At 43.1% G+C, this 16,277-nt stretch overlaps 1 protein-coding gene across 1 annotated transcript in view; it reads right to left on the bottom strand.

Annotated features, from left to right (window-relative positions):
• Window positions 1-1,703: 1,703 nt before the first annotated feature.
• LOC144138342 (putative cytochrome P450 6a13) overlaps window positions 1,704-16,277 on the bottom strand; it is a 38,393-nt gene continuing 23,819 nt past the window's right edge. The window contains exons 9-14 of the mRNA XM_077670577.1: window positions 11,206-11,269; window positions 9,881-9,989; window positions 8,438-8,529; window positions 7,683-7,823; window positions 5,136-5,298; window positions 1,704-1,816 (exon numbers count right to left, since the gene is read on the bottom strand). Coding sequence (XP_077526703.1) covers window positions 1,727-1,816; window positions 5,136-5,298; window positions 7,683-7,823; window positions 8,438-8,529; window positions 9,881-9,989; window positions 11,206-11,269 — 659 coding nt within the window. The 3' untranslated portion in view covers window positions 1,704-1,726. The remainder of the gene's footprint in view (window positions 1,817-5,135; window positions 5,299-7,682; window positions 7,824-8,437; window positions 8,530-9,880; window positions 9,990-11,205; window positions 11,270-16,277) is intronic.

Genomic DNA, 16,277 nt, shown 5'->3' with positions numbered 1-16,277 from the left:
TGTTGCGGCCGACCAGGGAGGCTTGTGAGCTGCAGCTGGCCGCTAGAGGCGCGCTATTAGGCACCGAGATTGAGACGCTTCATTTAAACTTATTTTTCGCCGTCCTTTCTGTTTCTCTTCTCGTTGAGGTAAAGTATCACTGTTCTAATTTTTTTGTGCGTGTGTTTGTGGGGGGGGGGGGATTTTTCGGTGTGTTCTCTATTACGCGCTCCTTATTAATTACACTATAGCATGACGAGTGAACATTTTTTCAGCAAAAGTGTGTATGGCTACACCTGAAACTTTTGGGCGTCCGTGCGCGCACACTGTCACGTCGACAAAATCAATTTACGCCTCTAGAGCTCGTGTAAAAGTGTGTATGCTACCATAGGTTCGTAATCATAGATGTAAAAACCTATCATGGGTCGCCCGTTGTTCATCCTGGTGGGCTCGTCGCACGTTTCAGGTGGAGTGATTAATCAACCGTCGTTCGCGGAGCGACGCTCATTCGTGAACGCTAGAGTGCGCGCCGCAACCGTGAACGCGCAAAACCTTAATCAACGTGCCCATTCTTCAATGTGTGTTCGAATACATAGTGACGTCAGTGGCGAATAGCGACGTTATCGGCAGTTGCTCTTGAGCGGTTCCCTGGCGCGGACGCCTATCGTGCTCACGGAAGGGAAGCAACGCATCCTTCAAAAACGACGACAGGATCAGTAGGGAGAATGAGGTCAAGCTGCTCGTGCGGTATGGGTTTATATATGTTACACATACAGTAAGGCCCCTGCGACGCGTCAGCAAATCTGCATACTTTAAGTACACCAATACTGCAACCGGTGTTACCGCGGAATCCATTGCAGTCTATCATTGTAATAACGACACATTAACGTATGTCACGAAATGAAACAAATGACATATAGGTCAGACATAACTAAAAACCAAAAGCGCCTTTGGCTTTATGCTCGAATTTCGCCCATATAGTCTCGCAAATATACATATATATATATATTCGGTATTTTCTAAAAGCATCTAATAGCGTCGCTAGGAGTCCTTTTTGGCGGAACGCAAGGGCCGACAAACGTTTTCTATGATCATTTGCAGCTGCCCAATTCGCAGCACTCATTCTCACCATTGCATGAAGTCACACTGAAGTTACTAACCTATAGGTCATCCTTTTTCCTATAGCGTCCTTAAAGCCACTTCGACACCATTTTTGATCATGCGCGGAAAAGAAAGAGTGTGCATGTGCCGGCCCACTTGAAGGTAATGGCACGCAAACACGAAAAAGCACGCTTTATCTGAATACAGCCGAGCCCACGATGGTTGCTGCCCCGGGTTTATATAAACACGGCGACGTGAAATGCAGTTTGAAAGGGGTAAGGTAACGAACCACCAGACACCTTCACGATGCAAAGTGCTGTTTCTGTTTGTTTGTTTCCTCTTTCAGGAGAGAGAGGGTCGCACAAGGCGAAAAAGTCGAATTCCTTCAAGTGTTTGTTGAAGGGAGGCAACATTATTTCTGTCTGGAGGAATTCATAGGAGCTGGCGGAGGCTCCATTCAGAACACGTGCGCACACCTGCGTGAATGCGGGGGTTCATGTAGGTGTTTTATCCAGCAACAAAGAGGAGCGCTTCAGGGCATTGCAACAATGGCACAATTGCTACTGTAGAGCTATCGCCGACAGACTTTTGCATAGAGGAACAGGGCTTTACAACTCCAGAAATACAACTCCCAGTAAAACAAAATTTATTTGTCTTTGTTGAGCTTGTGAAGCTGGACCCAGACGTTGTCTTTTGGTACCGCCAGAAGTGCGTATGTGTCAATCTCCAGGTCAGGCTGAAAGAAAACAAAGCAATGCGAGGTATAGGGTTGCCCATTTCACTAGTCAAAAACCTCTCAATCAGTTTGCATGGATGAGATAGTTTCTACTCAACTTCAATAACTCTTGATCCGCACCTTAATTACAGACGCCCGCAGACTCATGAAAGAAATGACAATATCGCAGCGTAATTTTAAGCACTTGATTCTCGACCATCGTTTTGTGTTTAAAAGGTATGCGAATACAAAGATGTGCCATCAAACACAGGTGCGGGAGCCTTTAGGGATTAACACACAGAAAGGTATTCTTGTTTACAAGTGGAAATTTGAGCGCAAAAATTCGACAAAGACACAGAAAGACCAGACGGGACTAGCGCCAGTCCCGTCTGGTCTTTCTGTGTCTTTGTCGAATTTTTGCGCTCAAATTTCCACTTGTAAACATGAACCAACTAGCCCAACAACAAGTTCTATACAGGTATTCTTGCCTTTCATCTAATAGCACGGAAACGTCCGGGGCAGAAAAAGAGACAACAAACACACTAATCCTAGCTGTTTCTCTTACGGCGTCCTTGAACGCGCTTTAAGAAGTCGATTTTATTTCTGCAGAAAAAAAATTCCTTCAGCTCTAAAAGTAAAGGCAGTAAATTTTGCCTTGTTGTTAAATAATTGTTGCGTGTCAAGCATTAAAACGCACCACGAACAAGACACTAACGATTCAAACAATGAGCTACCACATAGCGTTTGCTTGTAAAGCCATTGGCACGTGACATTATTTACATGAGACCAACCGGTGAGGACAGAATGAACACGCCACTAGAACATGACTGCAATGTTAACAAGCTGATAATACCGTTGGCTTTACCGTGGATATATCTGAATTAATCTGTGTGGAACAAAAGTTTGCTACTGCAAGCTGAATTAGTCTCAAGGACTGGAAACGTGCCTTCTTGAATCTACAATCAGGCGCTCTTTGACAATGATTAGAGACTATTGGAGGTGTCTTGCTTTCAATATCATTTTCCTGTTACGAAAAATTAACATATGATAAAAAATTATGTGTTCAAAAAAAATTAAAACCGTTCCACTCCTTGTGAAAGCTGTCGAAAGTGCAGAGCAGTGATTCGCCATAATGGCATGTAGCGCCGTTATCCGCTCACTGCTCCCACCCAATCCAATTCAAATTTTCCACCTTCGCAGTGCTCACGCGCACCCTGCCTGAAACTGCGCCAGCGGGAGCTCTATTCTGTCTGTGCTAGCTTGCTTTTCGTCCCGCACGTCCCGGCGTTGCACTTCCACATTTTCCCACTTACTATCACAAAAACCTATCCAAAGAGCGTTCCTAACTAAATGAACGCGGGCGCTGCCGGTTAACTACGTATACTTCGCCTCAAATGTACCTGCAGTTTTCTTTGAGCAAAACAACGGGGTCATGTATGACAAGCGCCAGCGATTCAAAAATTTCGAACGCTTATGATTATAAAGACCGGTTGGCTATCCAAACCTCTACGGGACGCCGCGACGACAAAACGCCGGGCTCTATTTGGTTCCGTTGTCTCAGTGCGCCGCCGGATTCCTGCAGTCACTTGACATCGAGCGTTACAGTGAGCTACGACGACAAGGTGACACCCTAAAGTGCCCTGTACTTAATACCTTTTCGTTTCATCAAAGCTCCCGTGCTGTCTCCTTCCGCGTTCTTTAGCAGGATGAAACAACTCATTATAGCTACACCCATACAAAAGCTCCACCTTGTGGGATTTTGGTGCAGCAGTGAATACTTTAAAGGTGGGACTAAAGAGGGAAAATAACTTACACTTAGCGGTTTGTTTGTAAATTGTACACTCCAGGTGCGCAAAGTATAAAACTGCAGATTGGAAGTAAAAGCCCATAAAAAATCTGATTTATAACGTGAAAGTTATCGCTGATCTGTGAGCATTACAACAATTCTCGCAGTATGTTAAGAACAAGCCTAAAAATAGAAGAGAGTTGGTAATTTTAATGCAAGCAAGGAACTCAGAGCTCGGCATGATCGTATAGGCCCTGGCCTGCTACGCTGCGTGCTATTAAGGTAAGTGGAAAAAATCTGACGGGAGATGAGAGGTTGTATGATTATGACAGACATAGGAGCGCGTTTTATACAAACGATGAATTCCCATTTGCTGTACAATTAAATTAGAAGAAATTTTTTTTCTAATTCTGGAAGAGCCGTAGGCAGCTCTTCTAATTTAACACGCTTGAGAGGGCTGGCACATGTACGTAAAATATTTTATATTTCTCTTGCTACACCAAAACAGTAACAGAGGTGACGGGTGTTTTGCTGGCGTATTGCTTTGAAGTATCGTACTGATGGTGTTTAACCTTTCCGGCGACAGAGGTCTTCGGCAAGCATGGAAGGAAATTGGTCGTGTTGGTTGACATGTACACCCTTTGTAAAAAGTTTTTTTGCCAATCCTAAGCGGTTTCGACAAAAAAAAATCAATGGATAGGCTTTGCCTTTACTGTGACAAAAATATTTTATCACAGTTACAAATAAAAGTGTTTTCTCTAGCTTTCCGGCCTAAAACATTTAAGCCTCGCTATGACGTAAGCTTGTACATTCATTTTTTTTTTGCGGTCTGTGCTTTTCCGGATTGACCTAGAAAATTTGGCGAAAACTGTACATCCTGTAGAAGGTAGTGGACAATTAAAGATGGCCAGAAAAATCCATTCTGCACAAGCGCTTGAGCTGTGGTTTTTCATTTCGCTTTGCCTTTCCAGAAATCCTGAGAACATTTCGCCACGATTAAACCAGTCTTTTAGGCATTATTGTATAATCTTGTTTCTATATATTTCTATTAATTATTTTTGCATTGATGTTAAATTCTGCGTAGGTAGTTATAGCTTCGTTTTCAACAGTAAAAGCAAGATTTAGGGGAGAACAAAAAATACTACTCCCTCCTTTTGGTAGACCATTACAAGATAATAAATTCACACATGTGTAGATAAAGTGAAGCCAATTCAACTTGTTATGGCCAATAATGGTACGGTTTTAGGAATTTGCAATCTGTTAATTCTTTCTTAGAGCATTGAAGTAAGGTATAACTAGCTGTAACGAGGTGCTACCGCTGACATCAAAGCAATGTTTCGAATTTTCAGGGGCCACTATTCATTAAGTAATTCAGGGAGTCTGTCTGCAGCAGGGGAATAAAACAAAGCCCCACACGCAACACTGCAATCAGAGAAACCTAACTTAATCATCCTGAAATTGAGCAGCACGAAAGCTTGAAAAAAGAAAATGAACCCAAATTGCATTCGCTGCTTTGCTTTTCTTACGCTGCTTTACACACGTGGGAAAGAATACCTTTTGGCTCGGACCCAGCGTGATTCGGAAGTGCCGTAGCACTTGCGTCGTGACTGAAGCGAGCTCCAAGAGGGCGAAGCGGTAGCCAATGCACATGCGGGGACCCAGGCCAAATGGCTGGTAGGCGATGGGATTGACGAGGTGCTTGTTTTCTGGACTGAACCTGCACTGGGACAGCCGATTGAAAGGGAGTTTGCAATTGTTTCAGTGGCGTGCACAAATGAAGCCATTAAAAGCATACGCTTGAAGATATCAAGTACACTCCCCAGATGCACTGTTCAGAGTAGGCACAGGAGCGTGTTTTCATTTCATACAACTTAAACAGGCTGCAGGCGCATCACTGTTAAATGTGAACTTTTGTCGCTTTTTGCACGCACGGTTGTGGAAGAGGACAACGCAATAACGCCTACACTGTAGGACAGTCTGGCTAGCACGCAAAGACTGATTACTGAATTTTACAGCTGGAATTTTTGGCTTTGTGCTTCAACCACGTCGTTTCGCAAGCAGGCCTACACACTGCAGCGTGGCCATGTATACGCCACCTATGGCTCGGTCGATGTTTGAGTGCGAGTCGTGAGCGGTTTTTCCGCAGCAAGCTCGCGGCCATCTGGCTTTCGAAATAGCTCACACAGCCTTCCGTTGGAAATGTCCGAACTAGAAAGTTCTGCTTCGTGCTCTTCATACACGCGATTGCTGTTTAATCTCTTCAGGTAGAAAATAACATTTCCGAGCATGATAGTTGGGTCCCGGAGGTTGAGGAAACTTATTCGTTGGTATAACATGACGCAGGTGTCATCGGTACCTCAGAAATTTCCAGGCTCACGGGGCTGCAACATGACTTCGAATAGGGCGCTGCGCAAGGATCCGACGTGTCAGCCATTACGGCTGGGCCGATGTGCACCCGCTTCGGAGATCTGTGACGATGGAACGTTACCCATCCCCTCCAAGAAAAGGTGTTACAGGGAAGAATTTATTTTACAGATATTTACAATTGTTACACGGTGGGTAACGCAGTACCAGTCTTAAGTGGGTGCGACCAAAAAGAGAGAGTTCCTCCTCTTGCTTCTCGTACTCAACCTGCCGACACAGCCAGTCTCCATCTCTTCATTGTCCCCACCCTGCCGCTTCGTGGTGGGACCAAATCTTCCGCTGTCTACGTTCCCTTCATGAGGATCCATAGGCGTCTCGTGACAATATCATCCGTGGCGGAAAGAGCACCGGGTGCCAGAAGGGTGTGTTTAAATTGCCAATGACTAATTTTGCGTTGTCACCATCTACACCATCCTCAGAAGAAATAGAAAGAGAAAGAAGCTTTTTACTAAAAAGCAAGGGTTTGGAGGGTGCACCAGCTCGTCTCCATGCTAGTCCCTTAGCGGAAGCCAAAGGGGAGGGTAGGCCGACGAAAGAAAAAAAAGTAGCAAGGAGAAACAAGCTGGGAAATGACTCGAACAAGTTAGGTAGAAACGGCAATCCTCACGAGACCCCAGAATTTGGTACGTTCCCATATGGAAAGCGCTCAGTCCCCGCAACACTCGTTTCAGCCCACGTGTGCATGCTCTCTGTTCAGATATAATGCAGTCGACAGGACTTTTTAGCAAACACACTTTGCTCCACCATCGCTTGCTTGCAGGGCTACGTATACCTGTCATTGCAAATATATCAGCTGTGGGACGAAATGCTGGAGTTCGTGTATCGTGTCACCAACCTTCCCGCTTCCTGAGAGGGTGGTAAATGATGCCTTATCTCTACACACGAATCTTCCCTTTTTTCGTGAGAGGAGAAGGCCAGTGTGTGTGTGTTGCTCGAACTGGACCTCGAGAGACAGCTATATTGATAGTGAAACTTGATCATTACTCAGGTGTACAACAAGTAATTAGTGACGTCTTTTCAAATACCCGTTTTCATTCCCTACCCACAGGGCTTTTAGCCTCCTCTCTGCAATAAAGACATTAATTCATTCATTTGTGATAGAAAGCCAAACACTATCGTGTTTTTAGCATGGGCAATAAAAAGTATAAAGTAGGTGTCACCACAGGTTCAAAGGCAAGCGCCAGCACCGAGGCACCACGTGAGTGCTTAAGAACGAAGTGCTTTAATGTTAAAATAATTATTTTGGCGTGTATCCTTAAAAACGAGGTGTTTTAACGTCAAAATATTTATTTTACTTTGAATTGAATTGAATTGAAAATAGGTTTTATTAAACCAACATCACATGATTACACAGTATATACAGGAGGAGATCACGTGGTTATGAAAACCGCAATGGTTATGAAAACTTTAAAGCTAAAGCAGGGATATGGGAAGAGCGCCGTAGCTGATGCGGGGAATAATTTGGCTTCTTAGATTTATTAAGGGCACGCCAAACGTTTGTATCTACTGGCTGCTTATACACTAGGTATTCGTAAAAACACTTGCGTGGGCCGAACTCCTCACCATTGTTTCAACAGCCCTGTTCCTTAAACTTTTAGGTATCGCGACACGAGGAAAAGTAGCGTAATTTTTGAGCCGCAACCGAAACTTGCAAAGTAAATAACCAAGATAACTTGCCTGTCCGGGTCAAACGTTTCTGGGTCAACCCACAAAAGCGGGTCATGGTGTAGCTGATACACGGGTACCATCACAGAAGTACCTTTCTTTATGAGGTAGCTACCGCATTGGTAGTCTTCTTCAGCACATCGAGTCGTAAACCTGCGCAGTGAAAAAAAAAACTAAGAAACGGTCACTTGGGCTAACCAATTTGCCCTTTTCCGACTACAAATTTTCCGTGCGATTACCTATTTCCGATTAGGAATTTCTGGCTACAAATATTCATTTTCAGTATTGCTAACCTTTAAAGTTGCTACGCTACCATCTATTAAAAAAGTTGAGAGGTTGAGTTACATACAAAAACAACGATAGGAGAAAAAGTGTACAACTTTAGAGATCTTATGAGTTCGCACTAATTCACAACTGTTCGTGCTTACGACAGTGGTGCCGTCTTAATTAGTGACAGTATGTGAAGGATAATTTGCGGCGCTTTGCAACTAGATCTATCACACAGCAGAGAACATTATATTAAAACTTTTTTTATACTGACGGAGCTTTCCTTGGAGCCTTCTTTCCTTTTGTTACACAGAATACATTTGTATTCAGCTCGTCGATCGAGAGGGTGATGGCGGCAGCAAGCTCTGCTGGGGTCCTGGACTGAGGACTCCACTCACAGCGCTCTTATTTGATATTAATAAAAGTTTTCCTCTTCTTCCTCAGCGCAGTTCAGAGATAGCAATAAGTAAGCTAAAACGAGAATGCACCGGTTTACTTACGTAACGATAGGCGGATACATTCTGAGTGTTTCGGAAATAACCTGATTTGTGTACGAAAGATTTGTGAGTGTCTCCACAGTCAGATGGTCCCCCTATAAAAACAAATGTTCACAAGAAACAAAGCAAACGTAGGGATAGTAATACCGATATTAAAAGAACGCACAACTGCCTAAATAAAAATGGAACTTCGAGAAAGTAAACGTAGGTATAGTAATACCGATATTAAAAGAACGCACAACTGCCTAAATAAAAATGGAACTTCGAGAAAATTTTAATTGGCCAACGTGCACAATTTTCCGCACAAAACGTTCAAGTGAACGTGCGACTGGGAGAAAAGTGGCTGGACAATTTCTTACAGCCGGTTTCTTAAAGTGGGGCCCCATTGAAGCGATAATATGAACTAACGCTTCGCAGTTCATTTCTCCCTTTTGAATTTCTCCCTTTGCGGAGAAATTCATTGTAACGATTATAAAAGCGTCAGTGCGCCATGTGTGGCTTCGGGTAAAATACTTTGCCATCGCACTCTTCAACATTACAACACATAGCTGTCAGCATTACATAAGTCTTGGTAAGAAGTTGGTCTAATTGTGTTGAGATTATTCTTTGATATGGTCGTTCACGAGGATGAGAAGAGGGGGAAGCTTGATAATTATCGTCTTCCTTCAATATGGACGGTGCTAGGACATCCCATTCTTCACGGGTTGAGATGGCTTGATCAGTTTGCTTCTTCGGCTTAGACATGCATCATTAGCCAGTTAAAACAGGAAATTTGGCAGTTACCCATGAAATTCCTGCAGCAGTTCGAAGGCCTATAACCCTTTAGCAACACAGCGCATAAAAGACGAGACGGAGAATACAAACAAGCGTCTCCGTCTCGTCCTTGGTCGTTTTTGCGCTGTGTTGGTAATGGATTAACAACTAGCCGGAACCCTCACGCTTTTAGCTTATAACCCGTATAATCAACGGCAAGTTGTGAGGGTAAGCAGGGGTTACGGGCCTGAGCCAAACGAATCGATCTTTTATCTTTGAGGAGGTGGGAAAACAGCCTGCTAATAATATTCACCTTTCGCAGGCGACGATTATATATTTCTTTACGGAATTGAAAGGTTTTACTATATACCCTAAAATAAATTGTTACTGGGCATTCTGATACTGTTCATAGGCCGAGCTTAAAACTTCATTTTCTGTGTATAAGATTTTAGCGCCCATCGTAAAACAAATTACGAGAACACCAACTGGGAGTCAAAATGACGTCGCATGAAAGTTCTCCAGTTCAAAAACGCTCATCTAATATGTCGATAACTGGTACTGAAAGTGACATTACATCAAAATTTTTAGTTTCAAAAATGTTCGTCTAAGTTCTTTCTATTTAATAAATCTTAAATGCTATGAATACAACAAAAAGTTTATTATTCTACCTTAACTGCTTATTTGGCATCTCACCTCTAGCTGAAAAGCTTCCAAAGCTTCCTTCCTCATTTTTTCTGGAATGTGTGGATGTTTGCCCATCAGGTAGAACCAGCACGTCATCACCAATCTTGTGGTGTCATACCTAAATTATAGGAAACATGTCAGCATGCGGAGTTAAAACATTTTAGAGGTTAGCACTTCAACTATCTCATCAATTTGGTTCCTGGGTTTTTCTAATTCGAACTGCCGAACGATTTGCTACGTCGTCATCGTGCGTTGAAAGCCGACAACTTTGCTGTCAGAATACAGCTGCCCATACTGTACAACGTTTCCAATATCGCCATTGCAATATTTAATTCTATAGGCATCTAAGAATGACTTCATCGTGAAGTCATTCTTAGATGCCTATAGAATCGGCATTCTTAGATGCCTATAGAAAGCTATCGGTGGCCTACTCCAGCTTGCCGTTTTTGGTTTTGTTCGAAGGGTCTCAAAGTCGAGCGGGAAAGTTGCGACAAGGCACGGAAAAGACCTACAACCACAGTTAACTGAAATATAGAAGAGAAATTGATCTGTAGTTCAAAATCTTGCCGCTTATGTGCTCACTTCGCTGCAAATGTCCTCGAAAGGTGATATATACTGCCGCCTCTCCCCCGTAAATGCCTTTCTTCTCTCCATCCAACACCTCTCATGTGCTTCCCTTTCATTTAGCTACTCCCACAATAAACACGGAGGAAATTTGCTAAAATCAATTCCACGTTCCCGCGTTCCACCGCTCCCGCAATCTACTGGAACCTTTTTCTTACTGTTGAACCGGGAACACTGCCATGAATCCAGGATCTCGCGAGCTCTTTTTTGCGTGGAAATATTGCTTTAAACGGGAATTTCACTCGCTATCTAAAACATCAAGTACGCATGTTTTCACTTTGTACTTCGGTGCATTGCCTCAAATATGCCTAATGTTCCCTCTTCGCTCAAAAATGTTCACGATTTTGAAATATCTTTTTAGATTCAGTTATTTGGAAATTTTTGGCTATATGAACTTCCAGTTCAAGAATTAATTTACATTTCACCGGATGGCTGAATCGAGGGAGCGACAGACCAAAATGCTCGTGTTCAAGTAGCCGGAGAAAGACCATCGTATTTACATGAAATATACAAGCAGCGCTTGCATAGTTCTTGTGGCATGTCTGGCGTTGTCTATGACCCTATCCTGGAAAGGGAAATTTAAAGCATCCTCCGCATCGGCATGAACATAACGTCATCCAGAGCAATAAGCCACAAGTTGAACAAAATGGTCAGGAATTTGTTTCCACTCAGATATTGCGCCCTGCATTAGCAACTACAAACAAACTTACCCTCCCATAAAAATCGACATGCCATTTGCAGCCAGCTTGTCCATTTCTGTCGCAGATAGAGGCTCTGAAATAGAAAATAAAACATGTGAACTATTTTTATGCTTTCCATAGTAATTAAGAGATGCAGACGTCCTCAGGAGATCCTTCAGAGATGAAAAATGAACATGCATAATGATTAGCACAGCAGCTTGCGCTTGATATCTCGGGAGCTAAATGCACCTGTAATTTTTTCATTCATACTTCTTTTAAGCGCTAGAGAGGGAGTGTTTACAAATCAAAACCCCTTGGTGATCAAATAGTATTCGAAAACCGTTGGTCCCTCTGGAGATGCGTAATGAAAATAAAACGAGAGATAAAGCGTATCAAAAGTTTAAGTAGTCTTGCGTTCCTAAAAAAATATCACGATAGACAAATCTTTCTTTAAAAAAGTCACAAAAGAACTCAAAACCACTTGAATTAAATACTTCTGTGGCTATTTTATTAACACAACAAAAAAGAAACAGACGCTAGAAGATAAAAATTGAACACAGTGTTAAACCGGACTCAAAGTTCAAATTCACTAAAGTATATTATTCAAGATGAGAATTAGCTTACAGGTAGTTGTCTGAGTAACGCTTTTAATGAATATTTTGCTAATTTTGTAGTAGACTGTATAATGAGCAATGGTTTTAGTAATTTCAAACATTCTTCACTTGAACAGCAGCGGAGGTTGCGATACCTATGGAATTATTGTAAAGCAGGTAAAGTTTACGTTAGACAAAATACTGCCGATCCCACACACATATTTAACCGTTGCCTATTTAAAGGTGTTTTCCCGCAGCATATGCAGCTCGCGAGGGTCCGTTTCTGTACAAGAAAGGCGACAGGAATGACACCAGAAATTGTAGACCGGTGTCAACACTCCCTGAGTTTTTCAGTTGCCTAGAAAAGGCGTTTTTATCAGTAATATCTCACGTATGAGATAAGGTGGGGTTTCTAACAGATGCGCCATTCGGTTTCCTGAAGCACCGCTCAACAGAGGTTTTACTGTACGGCCAAAAAAGAGTGCATATTTAACGGTTTTGAAGAAGCAAGGGTGGCGTGCTATATATACGAAGATTTAACTAAAGCTTTTAACCATTTTGATGACTCACTCTTACTAAAAAATGAGAATGCCAAGGTTCCAGGGAACATCTTTAGTGCTTTTAAAATCCTATTTGAGCTGCCGAATGCTGTTTGATTAGATAAATTAGCCTGCACTCGCCGTGAAACCTATCTTATCTTGCATGCCGCATGGAAGCATACTGGGTCCATTTATATTTAATATTTTAGAGAAAGACACTCCCCAGGTGGATAATGAAGCGACATTTGTCATTGATGTAGATGACACCACCTTGTCATTTTGAGCTTCATCAGCAAAATAATTAGAATCCAGACAGAATAAAATTATTCTAGAACTAGAAAATTTCGCCAATTTGTACATATTAAAATGAATATAAATGAAACTGAAGCTACTGCGCATCGCACTTAAAATATAGAACTGAATAGGGTTATGATATGAATTTTGAGCTGTGTTCCGCAAACATAGATATAGTCAGATAATTTAAAAGAGCTGGTCTGATTTTTCTGTAGATTGTGAAATGGAACGAGATCGCAGAATATGTCTCTTCGGAGTTGTTTCGTATTACTGGCCTTAACTTTGCTAAAATACAGATCTTTCCTACTGAAATGAAGCTTCTTATTCGTAGTTCCCTGTTTGCTTTGCACCTAAATTAATGCCGATTGGTCTTGGGAAATACCGGTACTCATAATTTACACACGTAACCCCTGTTAAAAAAATGCTACGAAACGTAGCAAACGTCTCGTAAAATTATCCTTCGCCCTTGTAATTTCACAAATATGGTGTAAGGACCGTTCATATTATTTGTATTCACCGTATGTGCACGAGCTACGAAATGGTAATAAAAATCCCCAGCAATTTCTTCAGCCGTGTAGCTAGCTGCTTTACAGAAATGACCCGCGACATACGCAACACGCAGCCATAATGCCTGGGGTATTCCCGCGTTAAGAAGTATTTACGGGCAACACAACCTAAGGTATTCATTTCCAGAAATGTTAAACTTTTGCATAAATTCAAATATAGATTTGAATAACTCCAAAAAAGGGGATTTGCATGTATTCTTATTGTAGGCCATAATGACACTAATAGCTACCACTGAATTGGCGTGCAAAAAAGTGCCTTTGGATTTCGGATTCTTGTTTGTTTTTTTAACAGCGGAGCGTCCGTAAGGTGTGAGGCGCAACGGGTAACGCATTTAAGATACCCAGAAAATGTTAAGCTCTAATGAGCACGTGCCTCGCGCCGACCGCCCAGAATCCCCGGCACGCGCAGTGGCTTAGAAAAAAAAAACGCTAAACCCGATTAGCGAGAAGAGGAAGAGCGCTCGTGAGCGCTTGCCTCGTTGGGACACCCCAGCGTCCCCAGCTCGCGCAGTGGATAGCCTCGCGTTTCCTAGCAACAACCAATGCCTGCTCCACGGAACCTCGATGCGACTCTAGGAACGCCGCGCATGCGTCGTGCACATACGCGCCACCACGGCGCCCCAGCTGTCGTCAAGCGCTACGGCGCACGTAATGCTTGGCATGAGGAACACGGCGATACTGATGCATATGACGATGAATACTATTAGCACAGTGCAGAGCGACGACAGAACATGAAAATAAACAATTCCAAACTTGTACAAATGCTTGGTGATGATGCGAAAAGGCGGGATCATCGTCAAGCTAACGAAATTAGTTTTTTCCTTCTTTTCGTACATTATTATTTCTATGAGTTTATCCTGTGAATTTAATAATTGAAACCAGTAAATATTTGCTTTGCGGTGACCACAGTTTGCGATTTGTCTCTATATCGGCGTGGCATAAAATAGTAAAGGTAGCATCTTCATTTCTTACACCGTGGTTCGTTCGAAGGGAAAATTCGTGGTACTCCCAAAGTAGCCTACGAAACCACTGTTGAACTGGGCCCGTTTGCCCGTACGCATAAGTTCCCGATTAAGTTTCCGCTTACGAATAAGACGCGAATAAGTCGAAGTCGGCCACGGAAAATAATCCGGATGCCAGGAAACCAAACGAAAACGCAACCTTGACCGAGCGTTTGTATCAGTTTCGGACAAACGACTTATTACCTAGACAGCGCTAAAGTCGTAGTTGAGAACTTATTCCCACACTTATCGCGTTCGGGCAAACGGGCCCTGGCATTTACTTGCTTATAGTGCATGCGTAAGATTCCACACTAGTCATTTATATTATGCATATCTTTTATGGAAACGTTCAGAAACGTCTGATCTCCTCTCTTAGCGGTACGAAACTAACTTCAAGATTCGACATTATTTTTTATCTTTTGCCAAATTGTTATAAGTGCGGAGCACTTTAGGAGCCCCACTTGTCGTAGCTCGCCCCGGGGTCGCGCTATCTAGCCACCCTAAGAACGCGTAACGCACCCGAACAAGGGCTTCGAGAAGATCTCCGCTTCCCCTGTGCGGGGTCGAAGCCCAGTCCGTCGCGTTACGAAGCTGATCAGGGGCGTTTCGGTTTCATAACACCCCCCGAAATTTTCTATTCACCGCACCACCCCTCCTTGCCATCCTTTTTTGTCCATATTTACACGCCGCATCTATATAATATGTAAAAAGAAAAATAGAAATCAGAAGGGTGAAAAACATGACCGACATCGTTTGGGACAGGCTCGCGTTCTTTCTAGTTTTTTTACCGGTGGTATGCAGCACCAACAGAACAATATTTCTGGCTGCGCCGCTAAAGCCGTGGCAAACCCATTAGACCACAAAGGCGCGCGTTCATCATATGCAAAATGTTGGGGGGTAGTCTTTGCGTAGCGCCGTTGCCACTGAGCTTGCCGTTGCTAGGCCGCAAATAAGTACACAGTGAAAAATAAAGCAGAAGTCATGAATTAACGCATAACTGCTCTAAATTAATGAAAACTTAATTCAGTGTCTCTTTATAGCCATTTTCAGGGGTTCCAGCACCATCTCTTGTCTACTTTCAGTGCCAACGCCGGGCTGATACTGAAAATAATCAAGATAGGGCACCACATACATTTTGGCAAATCCCTGCTCCGCGCTTGACAGATTTAATGTTGAGGTGAACTTTTCTGAATTTTTTGATACGGCAACCGTGCCAGAATGGCACAAAACGTTCTTATAGTACGCATCATGAACTAGTTCGCAAATTCTGAAGGTCATGTTTATGCCGATGATGAGTAAATACATTGACATACGCACATACAACATGAGTAAGCAAAAATGGGGCAATTTCAGGGGCAAAGCACCTTAGGGGCTCGGGCTGTAAGCGTCGCCTGTAGTCACGGTATTACAACAGCGTGACACTGGTTTTCCAACGCCTCGGGCTAGAACGTATCGTGTAATAAAAGATCAAACGCTTCGCGCTCGAACGTTTAATCTTCATGGGCAAAAACTTGTACTGAAAAAGCACACCGGGACACTCGTTTTCCAACGCCTTGCGCTAGAACGCTTCGTGCTTCAAAGATACGAGACACTTTCAGCAAAGCTGTATACTAGAGAACGGTTTCATCTCCGTGGGCAAAAACGCCAAAGCGCCAAGGCCTAAGACGCCGAGCGCTGAGCATCGAAACCGCATTATACACTTCCCTATAACTTCAAAACTGCAACATACATCCAAACCGCACCATAGAAACCCCACCATACACTCATACACCGCGTGCTTCGCCCCTCCCCGGTTTTCACGTTAGTGGAGGTGGCCCGGTTTTATTTCCGTTGCAGCTAGGCACAGATCATATTCGCGGTAATTGTACATTTCCATAAAACTTAAAAAAAACCTTGAATAAGTCTGTGGCTGAAAATTTTGTTCATTCGGCGTTACAAGAAAAATAGCGCCGAATCGGTGCGTGTCGAGCAAGCTGCGCCTTACCGTAACGACAGTCTCAGGGACTACATGGCATCATCATTGCGGTTCAATCAAGGCGCGAACTAATTAACAAAATAGAATTGCAGCGCAGGTAGGCGGTGCCAAACCAGTTCCTGCCCTATTTGATT

The sequence above is a fragment of the Haemaphysalis longicornis genome, unplaced genomic scaffold (genome assembly GCF_048455015.1).
Source record: "Haemaphysalis longicornis isolate Haplotype H1 unplaced genomic scaffold, Haemaphysalis longicornis Haplotype H1 scaffold_5, whole genome shotgun sequence".
Taxonomy (NCBI): Eukaryota; Metazoa; Arthropoda; class Arachnida; order Ixodida; family Ixodidae; genus Haemaphysalis; species Haemaphysalis longicornis.
Note: the sequence above shows the minus strand (reverse complement) of the source record. Positions and strands in the feature narration are given on the sequence as shown.